General features: G+C 28.4%; 1 protein-coding gene across 3 annotated transcripts in view; it reads right to left on the reverse strand.

The window, feature by feature from the left end:
* The window catches only part of LOC124424178, a 56557-nt gene that overhangs the window by 13380 nt on the left and 29162 nt on the right, over positions 1 to 14015 (reverse strand). For 2 of the 3 annotated variants that reach the window (XM_046962861.1, XM_046962859.1), the window contains exon 2: positions 862 to 1723. In XM_046962861.1, the coding sequence (XP_046818817.1) occupies positions 862 to 1090 (229 nt within the window). In that variant the 5' untranslated portion in view covers positions 1091 to 1723. Of the gene's footprint in view, positions 1 to 861; positions 1724 to 4070; positions 4182 to 14015 lie in introns of those variants that run through there. The other variant, XM_046962862.1, reaches the window with a different exon arrangement.

Genomic DNA, 14015 nt, shown 5'->3' on the forward strand with positions numbered 1-14015 from the left:
AGCAAATGATTAATTGCTGGTACGACGATGACCTTACTCGATGGCACTTTATTTTCAACGTCGGCGTGCTCTCGACCGTTCGATCGATCGATCTATCTATCGATCGATCGATCCATCGTCCTACACGTTCGTACAGTTCGTACATCAGAATGAAGGAGAACGCAATTGCGTGCACTTCTGATTAACAATCTTTAATTATTGTTTATTTTGAATAAAAGGAATAAAAAAAAAATTAAAGATTATCCATCATTATAAATGTATACTGATAACAACTTTTAATGAAGTTTTGCATATTAAATATTAAAATGCGTTAATCTCTTCGAGGATACTGATGATACATACTCACATATATTTTTGATTCTTTGAAAAATTAAAATATTAGGGATGCGCATGTGAACATCGTTATTTCTTTCCTATCTACTGTTAATAACTTTCGTACCATTTTATTTTCTTATTTTTAATCGATCTCAAATGAATATAATAAACATACGCGATAATATTAATCAACATTTTTTCGAATTTTAGATAAATCATTCCTGAAGAGATTATGAGATACACAAATGTTAAACGCATAGTAATACGTGCAATTTAATTTTCCCTCAGATTCGTTTTTTGCAAAGAAAAAAAAAAAAAAAAAAAAAAAAAAAAAAGAAATGAACAGATAAAAAAAGAATAAGCAACAACGACAATTTTTAGACGGAAAAAAGATTATTAAGTATCGATTCTCCTATTTTCTCCCTATTCAATATCTACCTTGAAATATACAAATATATTATAAAAACAGAAAGGAGAAGGAAGAAGGGAAAGGAATAAAAGAAAAAAAAAAAGAGAAAAAAAGGAACAGAAACAAAAAGAACTCACCCTTGGCCCATCCAGTAAGGACATTCCCAAGATAGGCGACCTTATAACAAGGGTCATAGTCGGTTATCGAGGCATTGCCCCTGTGTCTCTTCCACAATCGACCGAGTCCTCTTTTCAAGGATCTTAGAGTTCTCTGACCAAATTCTTTACCGGCAGTTCCATGCCCTGAATCTGTACTGTCCTTCTCCTCGTCGACGGGATCGGCAACAACGTCACCCAACGTCTTCATTCTGTCTCGAGACACTTCACTCCTTTCTCCTTCGGCCTTCACGAAAGAAGCTCGTGCAGAGCACAAATTATTCTCTTCTCCGGCTACACCTCAACAACAACAACCACTACCACCATCAATAGCTCCACCAACTCCTCCAACACCACCACCACCACCACCTTCTTCTTCTTCTTCTTTTTCTTCTTCTTCTTCCACCTCTTATTTTATTTTAATGTAATACCACTGCACCCTCTTTATTTTCGATTTTTAAAAGAACGATCGACATATTTTCTCTTCAATATATATTTCCTATTTTACTTGTACACATTTAACAGGCTACATTATGTGTGATTAATTATATCGATCTAACTCACTGGGATTTGAATTGTAAATAGAAATGTACTTTCGTTCGATATATCGTACGAGCTTTAATCAAAGATTGATATAATTCTTTGATAGGTTCGTTCTTTCTTTTTTTTGTTTTGTTTGTTCGTTTATCTTTTCTTCTTGTTTTCCTTTTGCTATTCTTTTTTTTTTCTTTTTTTTTCTTTTTCTTTTTTTTTTTCTTTTTTTTTTTTTTGATATTACAAAACACTCAAATTATTTCTTCGGTATTCGTTCTCTTTCTTCTTCGCCACGAATCACGTGAAGATTCTGTAACAAAAAGGAAATGGCATAGATAACGTGTGTTATTTTTGAAAAGATTCGATGAAGCGTGTCGAAGTTATTGTCACTTCGCCAATAAAAAGACGAGAACGTGAAAACTTTGAAATATTTTCTACTCGATAACGTATTCTTTTCGATACATTCGAAAACGTTCGGAAAAAGTTCGAAAAAATACGATTAGTTTGATGATACGTGTGGTTTTATATATATATATATATATATATATATATATATATATACATAAATGCGTATGCACATAAGTTCTTTACGATAAATCGAAATTTATCTTTTTCTTTTTCCTTTTAATATTTCGTTGTTTCATTTGTATGCAAACATTTATTTATTTATAGAAATACGTCAGCGAGAGATTTGCCGCTGCTTTAAGTTAAAAAAAGAAAAAAAGAAAAAAAGAAAAAAAGAAAAAAGAAAAGAAGCAAAAGAAACATAACTTTTTAAATTGTTTATTTTATCCCATTTTATTTTCCTTCTTTTTTTATGTTTCAAGTGAAATTCAAATAGAAAATAAAATTTAAATAAAATTTAAATAAAATTTAAATAAAAATTTAAATATTTAAATGTTATAATATGTTATATTTGGTAGAATACTATTTAAATTTATTTAAAAGAAAACAAAAGCAAACAAAAAAAAACAAAAAAAAAAAGCTTTTATTACAATCGTATAAAATGTTTTCATTTCTCTTTCTCTTTCTACATGTTTAATAACAAACGACAAAGTTGAATAGAATAAAAAGAATACTTGAGAATATAAAAGTATTACGACTTTCATTTCACTGACCATCCTTTGAAATTGTACGTGTTGGAATTTGTATTATAGTTGACGTTTCGAAGTTTTCGTTAGCTTAGGAATTCGCTACGCTGATAGAATTCTATCAAGGTAAGCATTTACAAAAGAAACACGATATTAAATTTAAAATTGCCGCCTTTTCGTCCTATATACCAGTCGATGTATATACATACATTTAATGTCTTTTTTTATACAAGATTTGTTCTTTTATATACGATTTCAACAAAGACACGATTTTAAAAAAAAAGGCAAAAGAATTCTCTTTTTACACGAGGTTTTTTTTTTGAAATCAATCTACCGTATAAATGAAGTATATATGTATATACGTATGTACATACGTATATTCATATATAAGTTCGGACAAAACATACATTTCTTTTAATAATATTTGTTAAAAACACGTTTTTCTACAATATTTTTTACCTCAAATATTACCTAAAATATATTTTTATTTCTGTTATTAATCATTAAAAAAAGAAGGGGAAAAAATATCTTCACCCGTCTTTTTTTTTTTTTATTACGTTCTTTCGATTGTTTTGTGATCACAACTCGTCGAATCCTATTCGAGCCATATCAGCTTTCCATTCTGATAAATTGGATCGTTCAATTTCTTATTAATTGCTGGATATAGATTATTTGATATATAATAACGATCGGTATATCCCATTCACCGTGCGTCAAATATTCGCTTACAAGTAAAGTGCAATAAGGAATTATTGCGAAAAGATTACAAGGATATCGATTTACTTAATACTTGTAAAATCTTTTCCGATTCATATGTGCGTATATACGTGTATATACATACATGTATGTATGTATTTATGTATCTATATATCTATGTATATTCTACGTTGTATTTTTCAAATAAACGTCGCAAAATTATGTGTTGTTGCTATTCACGTTGATGATCTTATTGTTAGTGTGACGTGTCCAGTTTTAAATGTCTGATAATAAAATTAACTAGCTCGATGCACTTAATTGCACTTAATATTTTCTTTACGACGTTATCATCATTAGAGGAAAAAAAACGAGAACTGACCTAAGTAACCAAATGTTTAGATTTTTCAAAATATTTATTTTAGATTATATAAATCTTGAATAAAATATATATACTGTTATATCATTAAGGTTAAATTAGTTTCGAATAAACTGATACTTAATACATGTATATATGTGCATATATATGTACGTATGTATGTATCTATGTATCTATGTATATATATATATATATATATATATATATATATATGTGTGTGTGTAGATGAAAAATGAATACAATATATACATTGATAAATATCAAACATTTTCTTTAATACTTGAGCTATATACAATATAATCGTTAATAAGATAAATGAAGAAAGAAAAAAAAAATACAATAAAAATATAGTATATATTTATATATATATTTCTTTTTCTTTTTTCTTTTATACAGAAGTAAAATAAATTATCTATTTCACGTGTACCATGCAATAAACATATCAATAAATCACGAACTCTTCATGAGATTTATATAAGCCAAGAAACATTTACCTCACTTTAATATAAGTACCACGTAAATCCTTTCTCGTCTTCGATCCTTTTAACGATTTTGCAATACTTCCATCGATCGCAACTGAGCACGAATTTAACACGTTCGAGTTTCAAACAAGCAATCCCGTCTTACGTTCGTGACTTAACCGAACTAATCGTACGATCTGACTCATTCTCTCCCTCTCTCTTTCTCTCTTTTTCTCTCACTCTCTCTCTCTCTCTCTCCCTCTCTTTTTCTTTCTATCACAAGTTCTAGTGCTTCTTATCCCGACGGAAATTACGGTTTCCAGAGGAAGTCTAGTCAGTGTGTAATTCAAAAGATGTTGCCAAAGAGTTGAGATCAACGAAAATTTTGAAAAATATTACTGTACTTCGATTTCACACACACATACACACACACACACACACACACACACACACGCACACATATATATATATATAAAACTTAATCCTTATTGCAATGATTAAAAGTTTTCTTTTGGAATAAAAAGAAATTGTATATTATTTAAGATTTAATATGACGATATATGTATTATTTCTATGTATTTCGTAACAAGATGATTCGTACATCTTTTTATATAAAATTAAAAATTTTAAATATTAAAGAATTGATAAATCATACGTATAATTCTCAGAATAATTGTATGACAAGAATAAAGGATAATTGGATTCTTGAAAAATTTTGAAGTAGCTTTTTCTTCCTCTTTTTCTTTTTTTTTGTCGAACATGAATTATTCAAATACGTTCGTAATAAACGCATCGGTTGATATATATATATATATATATATATATATATATGTGTGTGTGTGTGTGTGTGTGTGTGTACCTACGTATTAGTTTGAATAAAACGATGATTTTTTTGCAAATACAACAAATTAATGATTTTCCTTTTTAGTCATTATTACCTTGCATGTTCGAAAATAATTGCATATTTATGTATGATAATAATAGATCTAATCGATTCTATATTTATAATCATCATCATTGGATTCGTATTAAATTGGAGAACATTAGTAATTTAATAATCGTATGTGCGTATGGTTAAATGACGTATTATTCTTTTTGTTTTTTAAATCTTTTTTTCCTTAATTTGTTAATTATCCTTTCTTCATTTAATATAAAAATTACTAATATAAAAATAAATCGTACAATTATTTTACAAATACTTTACAAACTTCTTCCATATCAATTCGAACAAAATACTTGACAAACTCTATTGTTTTTTAAATAATAATTAAAATCCACATTATTATTTTTGAAATAATTAAAATTGAAAACTAGGAGACAGGTGAAATGAAAATAAGAGAAAAAAGAGAGATGGTAGAGGAAAAAAAAAAGAAATAAATAAAATAAAATGCATACACAATATACATATGTATACAAGACGTGCTCGAGCAGAAGAGCTTGAGATTACTTTCAGGCGTTACAGAATACAATGCAACGACAACATATGTTCTTCGACGGGAGTACCGCCGCGATTACTCTCGTCGTTCTAAAAGAAAAAAAAGAAAGAAAGAGAAAAAACAAAATAAAAAGAAACAAAAAACAAAATAAAAAGAAAAAAGAAAGAAAGAAAGAAAGAAAGAAAGAAAGCAAGAAAGAAAGAAAGGAAGGCATGATGATTCTGTGTGACGCATGTAGTTGCATGTCGCAGCCATGACAGTCGTTACAAAGGGTGAATTCAGTTGTACTACTCGCAAAAATACAAGAGAGTGGACGAGTATAGTATATGTAACTCGTAGGAACTAACTCACCTGACCTCGTATGGGTGTAAAACTTACACTGTGTTCGGTGTTCGCCATCTTCCTTTTTCTCATCTCTTTCTCTTTCTATCTCTTTACTTTTTTTTCTTTTGTTTAATCTTTTATTTTCTTTAATCACGAGAGACCCTCAGAGAAGCCGTCCACGAAGCGAATTCCACGCGTCGATCGTTTATCATCTTCTTGCGACGATGCAATCTCCTCCTCTTCCCTTCTATCCTTCCCTTTCAGCTACACTATTCTTACCTAACGTAAGATAGTTTACAAGGATAAAAGAGGGAGAGAGAGAGAGAGAGAGAGAGCGCGAAAGAGAATCAACGAATGATTTTACAATATATAATTAAAAAACAAACTTGATGGTAATTCATCGACCGATTTTCGAAATATTTTCATATTTCGTCTAAATAAGAATAACAAATTTTTCTTCGATTATTTCTTTCTTTATTTTTTTATTTTTTTTATTTTTTTTCAATAAATCGATCACTCGTATCAATCTCTTTTGTTGAAATAATTATTAAAATTGTATGATCATCCTGTATGTTTTATATATATACATATATATATATATAAATATAATAATGATAAAATGATGATCCAATTCCAAAAGTTTCTTCGACTTTTTTTCTTTTTTTCTTTTTTTTTTCTTTTAATTCTTGTAATTTTCAATTTTTCAACAAATCGATCATTCCGCATTAATCTCGTTTTGGAAAAATAATTATTAAAACTGTCTGAACATTCTGTATAATACAAATGGCGATCGTGATGACGATAATAATGATGAAAATAATGATGATCAATAATAATGCTAATATGTGGGAGAGACCGGTTGATTGAATAGTAATGACCTCTTATCGAGAAGAGATATTCCTGCAACTTAAAAAAAAAAAAAAGAAAGAAAGAAAAAAGGGAGCAGGAAAAGAAAACAAAAAAAAAGAAAACAAGAAAAACTTCGTCGTTCTCGAAGATTCGCCTCGCGGCAATTTATATCGTTATAGTTATTTCATTCATTTACATTAAAGGATAATCCTGAGTTCTATGAAGCGTTTAGCATAAATAATTACCGTCCTGCTCTCAATCTGTCGAAAAAAAAGGAAAGAAAAAAAAAAACAATGTAAAAAGAATCATCGAATATGTCTACCTATATTTATGTATCTACCTACGTATTAGTACGATATCGGCCGTTATCATCTAAGATAATCTTACCATATAGGTATTTGATTTTATAATTACCTCGATAAGAAATGGCACGAGTCACGTGATTTTTTTCCCTTTTTCTTCTTTTTTTTTCCATCGTCCATCAACAGTGTTGATGTACGATGATCTTTTTATTAGATTTAGAAATAAAATAATTTATTAATTGCAAGTAAAATAAATATTTTAGCTTGTGTCTATTAATAAACGCTCCTCGGAAGTATTTATCTTTTATATGATTATTATTTGTTTTCTTTCCTTTTTTTTTCTTCCTCTCGATAAAATCTTTACAATCTTTTTTGTGACCGCATGCGCTTTCGTTCTGTATTATCTTTATCGAATAAAATGTCTTTCCATTGACATTTCTTATTGGATAAGAATGTACATTTATTTTGTTCGTTTATATGATATTTCGAAATATTAATGAAGATAATAATCATTCTGAAAACAACAAAAGTTCTTAAATAATCGTATCATCACTTCAATCAATTATTTTTTTTCTTAATTTTCTTTCTTTTTTTAACTTTCTTTCTTTCTTTTTTTTAACAAAGTTTCTAGGAATGTAGTTTTACAATCTGTAAAATAAAATTAGCCTAAAAGATATTGAAAAAGAGTACTTGATTTTATGAACTTATAGAATATCCTATATATATAAAATTGATCCTTAAACTTTACCTACATTTTTTTTTTTTCCATTACACTAAAATCAAAAAATATATCGTAGCAAAAAGGAAAATCCAATTATTTAATTAGATATTATATATGAAGACACTTAGAGTCGCAATTAATTATTATTATGGCGGTAAGTAAATTAGAGTACATCGATGTCGAATATAAAATGACCTTTATGCTCGTTAGTGATTAGTCGATCAAAGAACAAAAAAAAGAAAAGAAAATGCAAAAAAAATAAAAAAAAAAAAAAACAAAGAAAAGAAAAAAAATCAAAAGCATGACTATTAATTTTATAGCGGTTATCCGATAGCATCCGGGAGCATCGTTCTCGTTAATTATTTCAAGATGGGGGATGCACATAGTATGTACCTTCGGTCGTATAGAGAATTATTAGCGTGATTACTGCCCGAAGGAACGAGAGTCGAGTGTCCTCCGACAACGACGAAGAAGAACTCTCTTGTCAGGTGGTAATGTCATGACATGGTACGGCACTGTCCGCAAAAAAACATCCTATACGACATATACACATACGCACACACACACATGTATATATATATATATATATATATATATATATATATATATATATAAATATATATGTAAGTAACGTTTATTGCTAATTACATCTTCACATCCGTCCTCTTTCTAAGCAGAAATGTATTTCCTGGTGAAAACGCCTATGTATTCTCAGATATATATATATATATATATTCGCTATATGCATTACATGTATATCATATCAAAAATATAAAATTAATGGACGAGCCAATTTGTCTTTTTTGTATATAATTATTTTTTACATAAGTAACTTTAACTCTCATGTAATTATTTTTTTTTCTTCTTTTTTTCCCCCCATCCTTCTTTTTTTACAAGTAATCATATACGTGTTTTTCCATGAAATATGTTAGGATATTTATAAGCATATTATAATAATGAAAAAATAAATTATATATTATTCAAACAATTATAGGAAAGACTTTGATCGATGATGGATCTAATATGAAATATCCTAGACGATTCGTTGGTTGGATCACAGACGGTCGAATAATCATGCGTTGTTATCGATAAGTAAGATACGCGTGATAACGAGATTTCGATTACGATTGATGATGACGAATAAATGTGAAAATGAACTAACTATATACTTGCTATACTTGTCAAAGATCGAAGGATCATTCAAAAATTCGATGACCTTTTGCTTTATGAAAATGAATGTAATTTTGGGAAAAAAACGTATTTGTAAATGAAGATGTTATGGGCATAATATATTTCCATTGATTCTTCTTAATTCGTCATTAAAAAACAAAAGAAAAAAGAAAAAGAAAGAAAGAAAAAGAAAAAGAAAAAAAAGAGATTTCAAGAGATCTTTAAATTGCAAATTTAAATTCACTATGAAAGTTTAGTACACTCATATACAAGGTCAAACAACTGAACCTGTTACGAAGGTCATATTATATGTAGATATTTTTTTTATTACGTAACTATGCATATATTAATCGATACATGCTCATTTCAAGAAATATAAATAAGTATGTATATATATATATATATATATATATATATATATATATATATATTAATATTATTGTAATATATTATATATATATAATTTATTATTATCATAACTTTTTATCATATAATAAAATTAATAACATAATAAATATATCTATAATGTATACCTATATACATATACATTTTATTTCACAAATTAAAACATTCTTTTGAACTTTTATTGAAACATTCAGTCAAAGGCATCGATTATTTAAATAATAAAATAAATTAAAAATGAAAATCTATGCACGTATAAAAGTAAAATAAATAAGGAAATAATTATAACCAATTAATTCGTACTTTTCTTTATTGAATGAATTTATCTCGAATTGCTTTTTAAATTAAATATGTTTCCTTAAATGTCTGACGACTTTTAAATAATAATATGGTGTTGCAAATACGTGAGAGGACCAAAATAAGGATGAAAGTCATTTGTAGTTCGAGTATGGACATCATTATGAATTCTTTTTGCGAGTCAATCACACGTGGATCGTAACAACCGATGATGAACGAGTCAGTGGATAATAATATAGTCGATGATTATTCTTCTCCTTCTTTCTATTTTTATTCAGAATCCGGTATTGCATATACACACTTACACACAAAATAGAAAAGAAAAAAATATTTCATTAATCTCAAGAGTGAAATGGCTTTTACTTTTCCTTTCTTTCTTTCTTTTTTTTTTTTTTTGATTATTAAAACAAGAAGAAAAAGAAATAAAAAAGCGCGATAGTAATAGATCGATAATGCAATGGACTCGAAGACAAGACGCAAAAGAAACAACGCGAAATTCGGGGTGACCTCAAACGTGACTTGTATTTTAAAAATCACATATAGACTTTGCAAGGAAATATGTAAATTATGTGTGACGTTTCAATGCGTTTCTCTCTTTCATTACCTTTTTTCTTAACCTCTTTTTATTTTTTATATATTCCTAACGATAGGGTAAGTACTACCGTACTTACAAATAAAAAGAAAAATAAACTGAATGGTTAAAGTGTTTACTTTATTGATACAGAAATAGATGTGACTTAGAATAGACCTTGAATAAGAAAAAATAAAGTAATACTTTTCTTTTACATTTTTATAATACCAATAACACATTACAAATAATAATAAATATATAAATATATAAAAAAAAAAAAATAAATAAATAAATGATTAAATAAGGCTGCTAATAACGTAATTATATTATAATAATTAATATTACATGAAATATTATGATCTATTATTCGTAAATCTAATAATGAAAAAAAAAATCAATTATTTTCACAAAATGTAACCATTGAAAATCATTAAATCGTAAGTGTCTCTTAACGATCACATTGATAAAAATATCAATTGTAATTAATATTTTTATAAAACGATTGCCAAATCTTGTTATCTTATTTATCTCCATTGCATAAAGATATAATACCTAGATAACGAGTATAATCGTATTAATAGATATTAATTATTTTGAATATAATATCAGAAAAACAATTATTTCTATCTATATTGTCTTTTAGACAATTAGATATCACGTTTTTATGTATGATTTAGAATGAAAAAATCGAAAATCTATATCATACTTGTTTTTTCGATCATGCACGTGTTATATACAGGATGGGAATAAAAAAAAAAAAGAAAAGAAAATGAAATTCGCTTTAAAATATTCAAAAATGTGTAATCGATTTGTAAAAATCATCTAAAAATTGTCAATTCATATTATATTTCGTTCATACGTTAGATCAAATTATATGATCAACCTTCGATTATAATTAGACGAATAAGATTAGAATCATTAATTATACATGGATATTCTTAGGGGCACATTATGAAATTTATTTCATAATAAATTCCTATAAAGAGAATAATTATCGCTCGTATCGCTCGGTATCGACGTGTATTAATAAATTTTAGAAATGTCACGAATGGTTAATCTAATATCTTAATATATATGATCGATCATTTATCTCGATCTATCTAATAATAAATATGAATTCGTTAATATAGACAAAGAGCTAAGATAATAAAAGGTCGATCGCAAGATATCGCACAAGGCTGTTAACGAATAAAAGCGAAAGGATTAATCGGGATTAACGATGCGAAGAATTAATACTACGAAAAATCGTGGCAGCAATATAAAACTTTCTTTCTCCTCATTAATTATCCTAACTGTTATCAATTCAATGCTATTTTCGAAGATATTACAAATTTTCAAAAAATTCAATTAAAAATCTTTTTATATATATATATATATATATATATATCATAGATTATATATAATATCTTATATATCTATAAGATAGCAATTTCTTTCAATTCTTTTAAAAATTTCGATGTACGTGCATATAAAAGATAAAAAAAATATTCTCACGGAAGGTAATAAATATCCTCATTTATATGTAACCTAAATTAAGTATTTTTCTTTTTTTGACAATCGTACTTCTTCTCGAATTCACGTTAAAAATTTACGAAGAGAAAAGAAGAAATATAAACGTTGTTTTCTTTTTTACTTTTTCCACATGGAAAAAAAAAGAAGAAGAAAGAAATGAATAATAAAAGATGTGTAAACAAAATTGAAAACATTTATGTATGTTTACAATATAAACGAATGCTCTTTAATTCGATGAACACTCTTCTTTTCGTTCTTCAAATATTGACGAAAGGAAGATGGATCTTAACGAGAAAAAGGAAACGAGTGTAAGAAAAAAAACAAGAGAAACAACAAAAAGGAATGATGAAAAGGCACGTGATGAAACATGAAAACACAGAGCGAGAGAGAAAGAGAAAGAGAAAGAGAGAAAGAGAGAAAGAGAGAGAGAGAGAGAGAGGAAGAAGACTTTTTCTTTGTGTTTTACGAGGAGCAGACTTTCCCTTACTTTGATCAAAGCCGCCCACACTCTTGAAATCCTACGATTGTCCTCCACCTCCACTTCCACTTCCACTTCCACTTCCATTTCCACCTCCGCCTCCTTCACACTCGGCATGAGCTAATCGAGGAACAAAACGAACGCGAGGAAAGTGGTTTTGCCAACTGTACGATTGAAAATAAGAAAAAAGAGAAGAGAATCATAACGGGAAGAGAAGTTGGGTCATGAAAGAGTAGGAGGGAGAGAGAGAGACAGAGAGAGAGAGAGAGGGGGAGAGAAAAACAAACAAATAAAAAAAAAATATATATATATATATATATATATGAAAACGAAAAGATAAGAATAAAATGAATAAAAAGTATTAAGATAAAAGTAAAAAAATAAAGGGAAAATAAAGGGAAAAGAAAAAGGAAAATAACGATGACGCAGTAAATAGGAAACAACACAGTTTGCATCGAAGCTACCAGCCGCGTCTCGTTTATTACGGTGGCTTTTGCGGTGAGAAAAGAATAAGATGATGAGAAAGGGAAAGAAGAGAAAACATAGATGCATCGTAGAAGAAAGGAGAGACGGTTTAGAGAGAAAGAGAGAGAGAGAGAGAGAGTGAGTGAAAGATAGAAAGAGAGAGAGAGAGGTAGGGAGTTAGAGGGGAAATGGAGCATGACGCGACACCGTAACGTCTCACGATTGTATGCAAAAGTTTTACTCGAAGTCCAACTTACTGTATATTCCTGAGAATAAATCTCAATTCATGTTTTTTTCCCTTTACCGCTACAACTAACTCGGTAATCTTAAGATTCAAATTCGGACGAAGTACCGTTTTTCTTTCTTATCTATTTATATATTTCTCTCTCTTTCTTTCTCTCTTTCGCTCTTTCTCTCTTTCGCTCTCTCTCTCTCTCTCTCTCTCTCTCTCTCTCTCTCTCTCTCTCTCTCTCTCTCTCTCTCTCTCTTTGTTTACTCTATTCTAATGGTTTGTTTATCTTGCCTGAGAATCGACGATCACTACCAAATTTTGCATACAAATGCATATCCTTCCGAATTTCAAATAACTTATTCGCTGTATTGCCAAAAAAAGAAAAAAGAGAGAGAAAAAAGAAGAGAGAAAATAAATGAATCAAGTAAAAAATAAAAAAGAAAAAAAAAATAATCAAAGGAATGAATGAATAAATGAAAACAAAAATAAATAAATATCATGGAGTGTGAAATCTTATTAAAAGAAAAAAGGAAAAAAAAGGTATAAAATAATAAAATAAAATGCAGAATAAAAACATATAACTACATCGTAAGTAATTTTAATCGAAACATTTTTTCCTCCGTGTGTATACGAGTACATTTTTTTTCTTGTTTTTTTTCTTTTTTTTTTTTCTAACACTTTATACTCATATACCTTGTACTTTTCTAATAAAGTAATACATATATTTTATAGAAATTACAATTAAATTTATTATCCAGGTGAGAGAAGAAAAAGATTATCTGCGATTTCTAAAGGGGAGAAAAGAAAAAAAAAAATAGAAAAAAAAAAAGTGAGAAGATAGAAAAAGAAAGAAAAAAAAAGAGATGAAACGATTTTCTCGATAAGAAAGAAATAAAGAAAAAAAAGAAAGAAAATAAGAGAGGAGTAATACTTTTCTCGATACGCGTCCGTGGGCGTAATATAAATAATAAAAAAAGATAGAGGAGTATGAAAGATAGAGAGAGAGAGAGAGAGAGAGAGAGAGAGAGAGAGAGAGAGAGAGAGAGAGAGAGAGAGAAAGAGAGACAGAGAAAGGGAGAGGGGAGAGAGAAAAAAGAAAGATAGAGAAAGAGAGAAAAAAAATCGAGCATAACGGAGATACTCGTGTAACGAGCATCGTAGCCGACGTACCCGTTGGCAGGCCATTGACTCTGCGAAACTTTCGCCGGGCGCTTTCATG

The sequence above is a fragment of the Vespa crabro genome, chromosome 5, assembly GCF_910589235.1.
Source record: "Vespa crabro chromosome 5, iyVesCrab1.2, whole genome shotgun sequence".
Classification (NCBI taxonomy): Eukaryota; Metazoa; Arthropoda; class Insecta; order Hymenoptera; family Vespidae; genus Vespa; species Vespa crabro.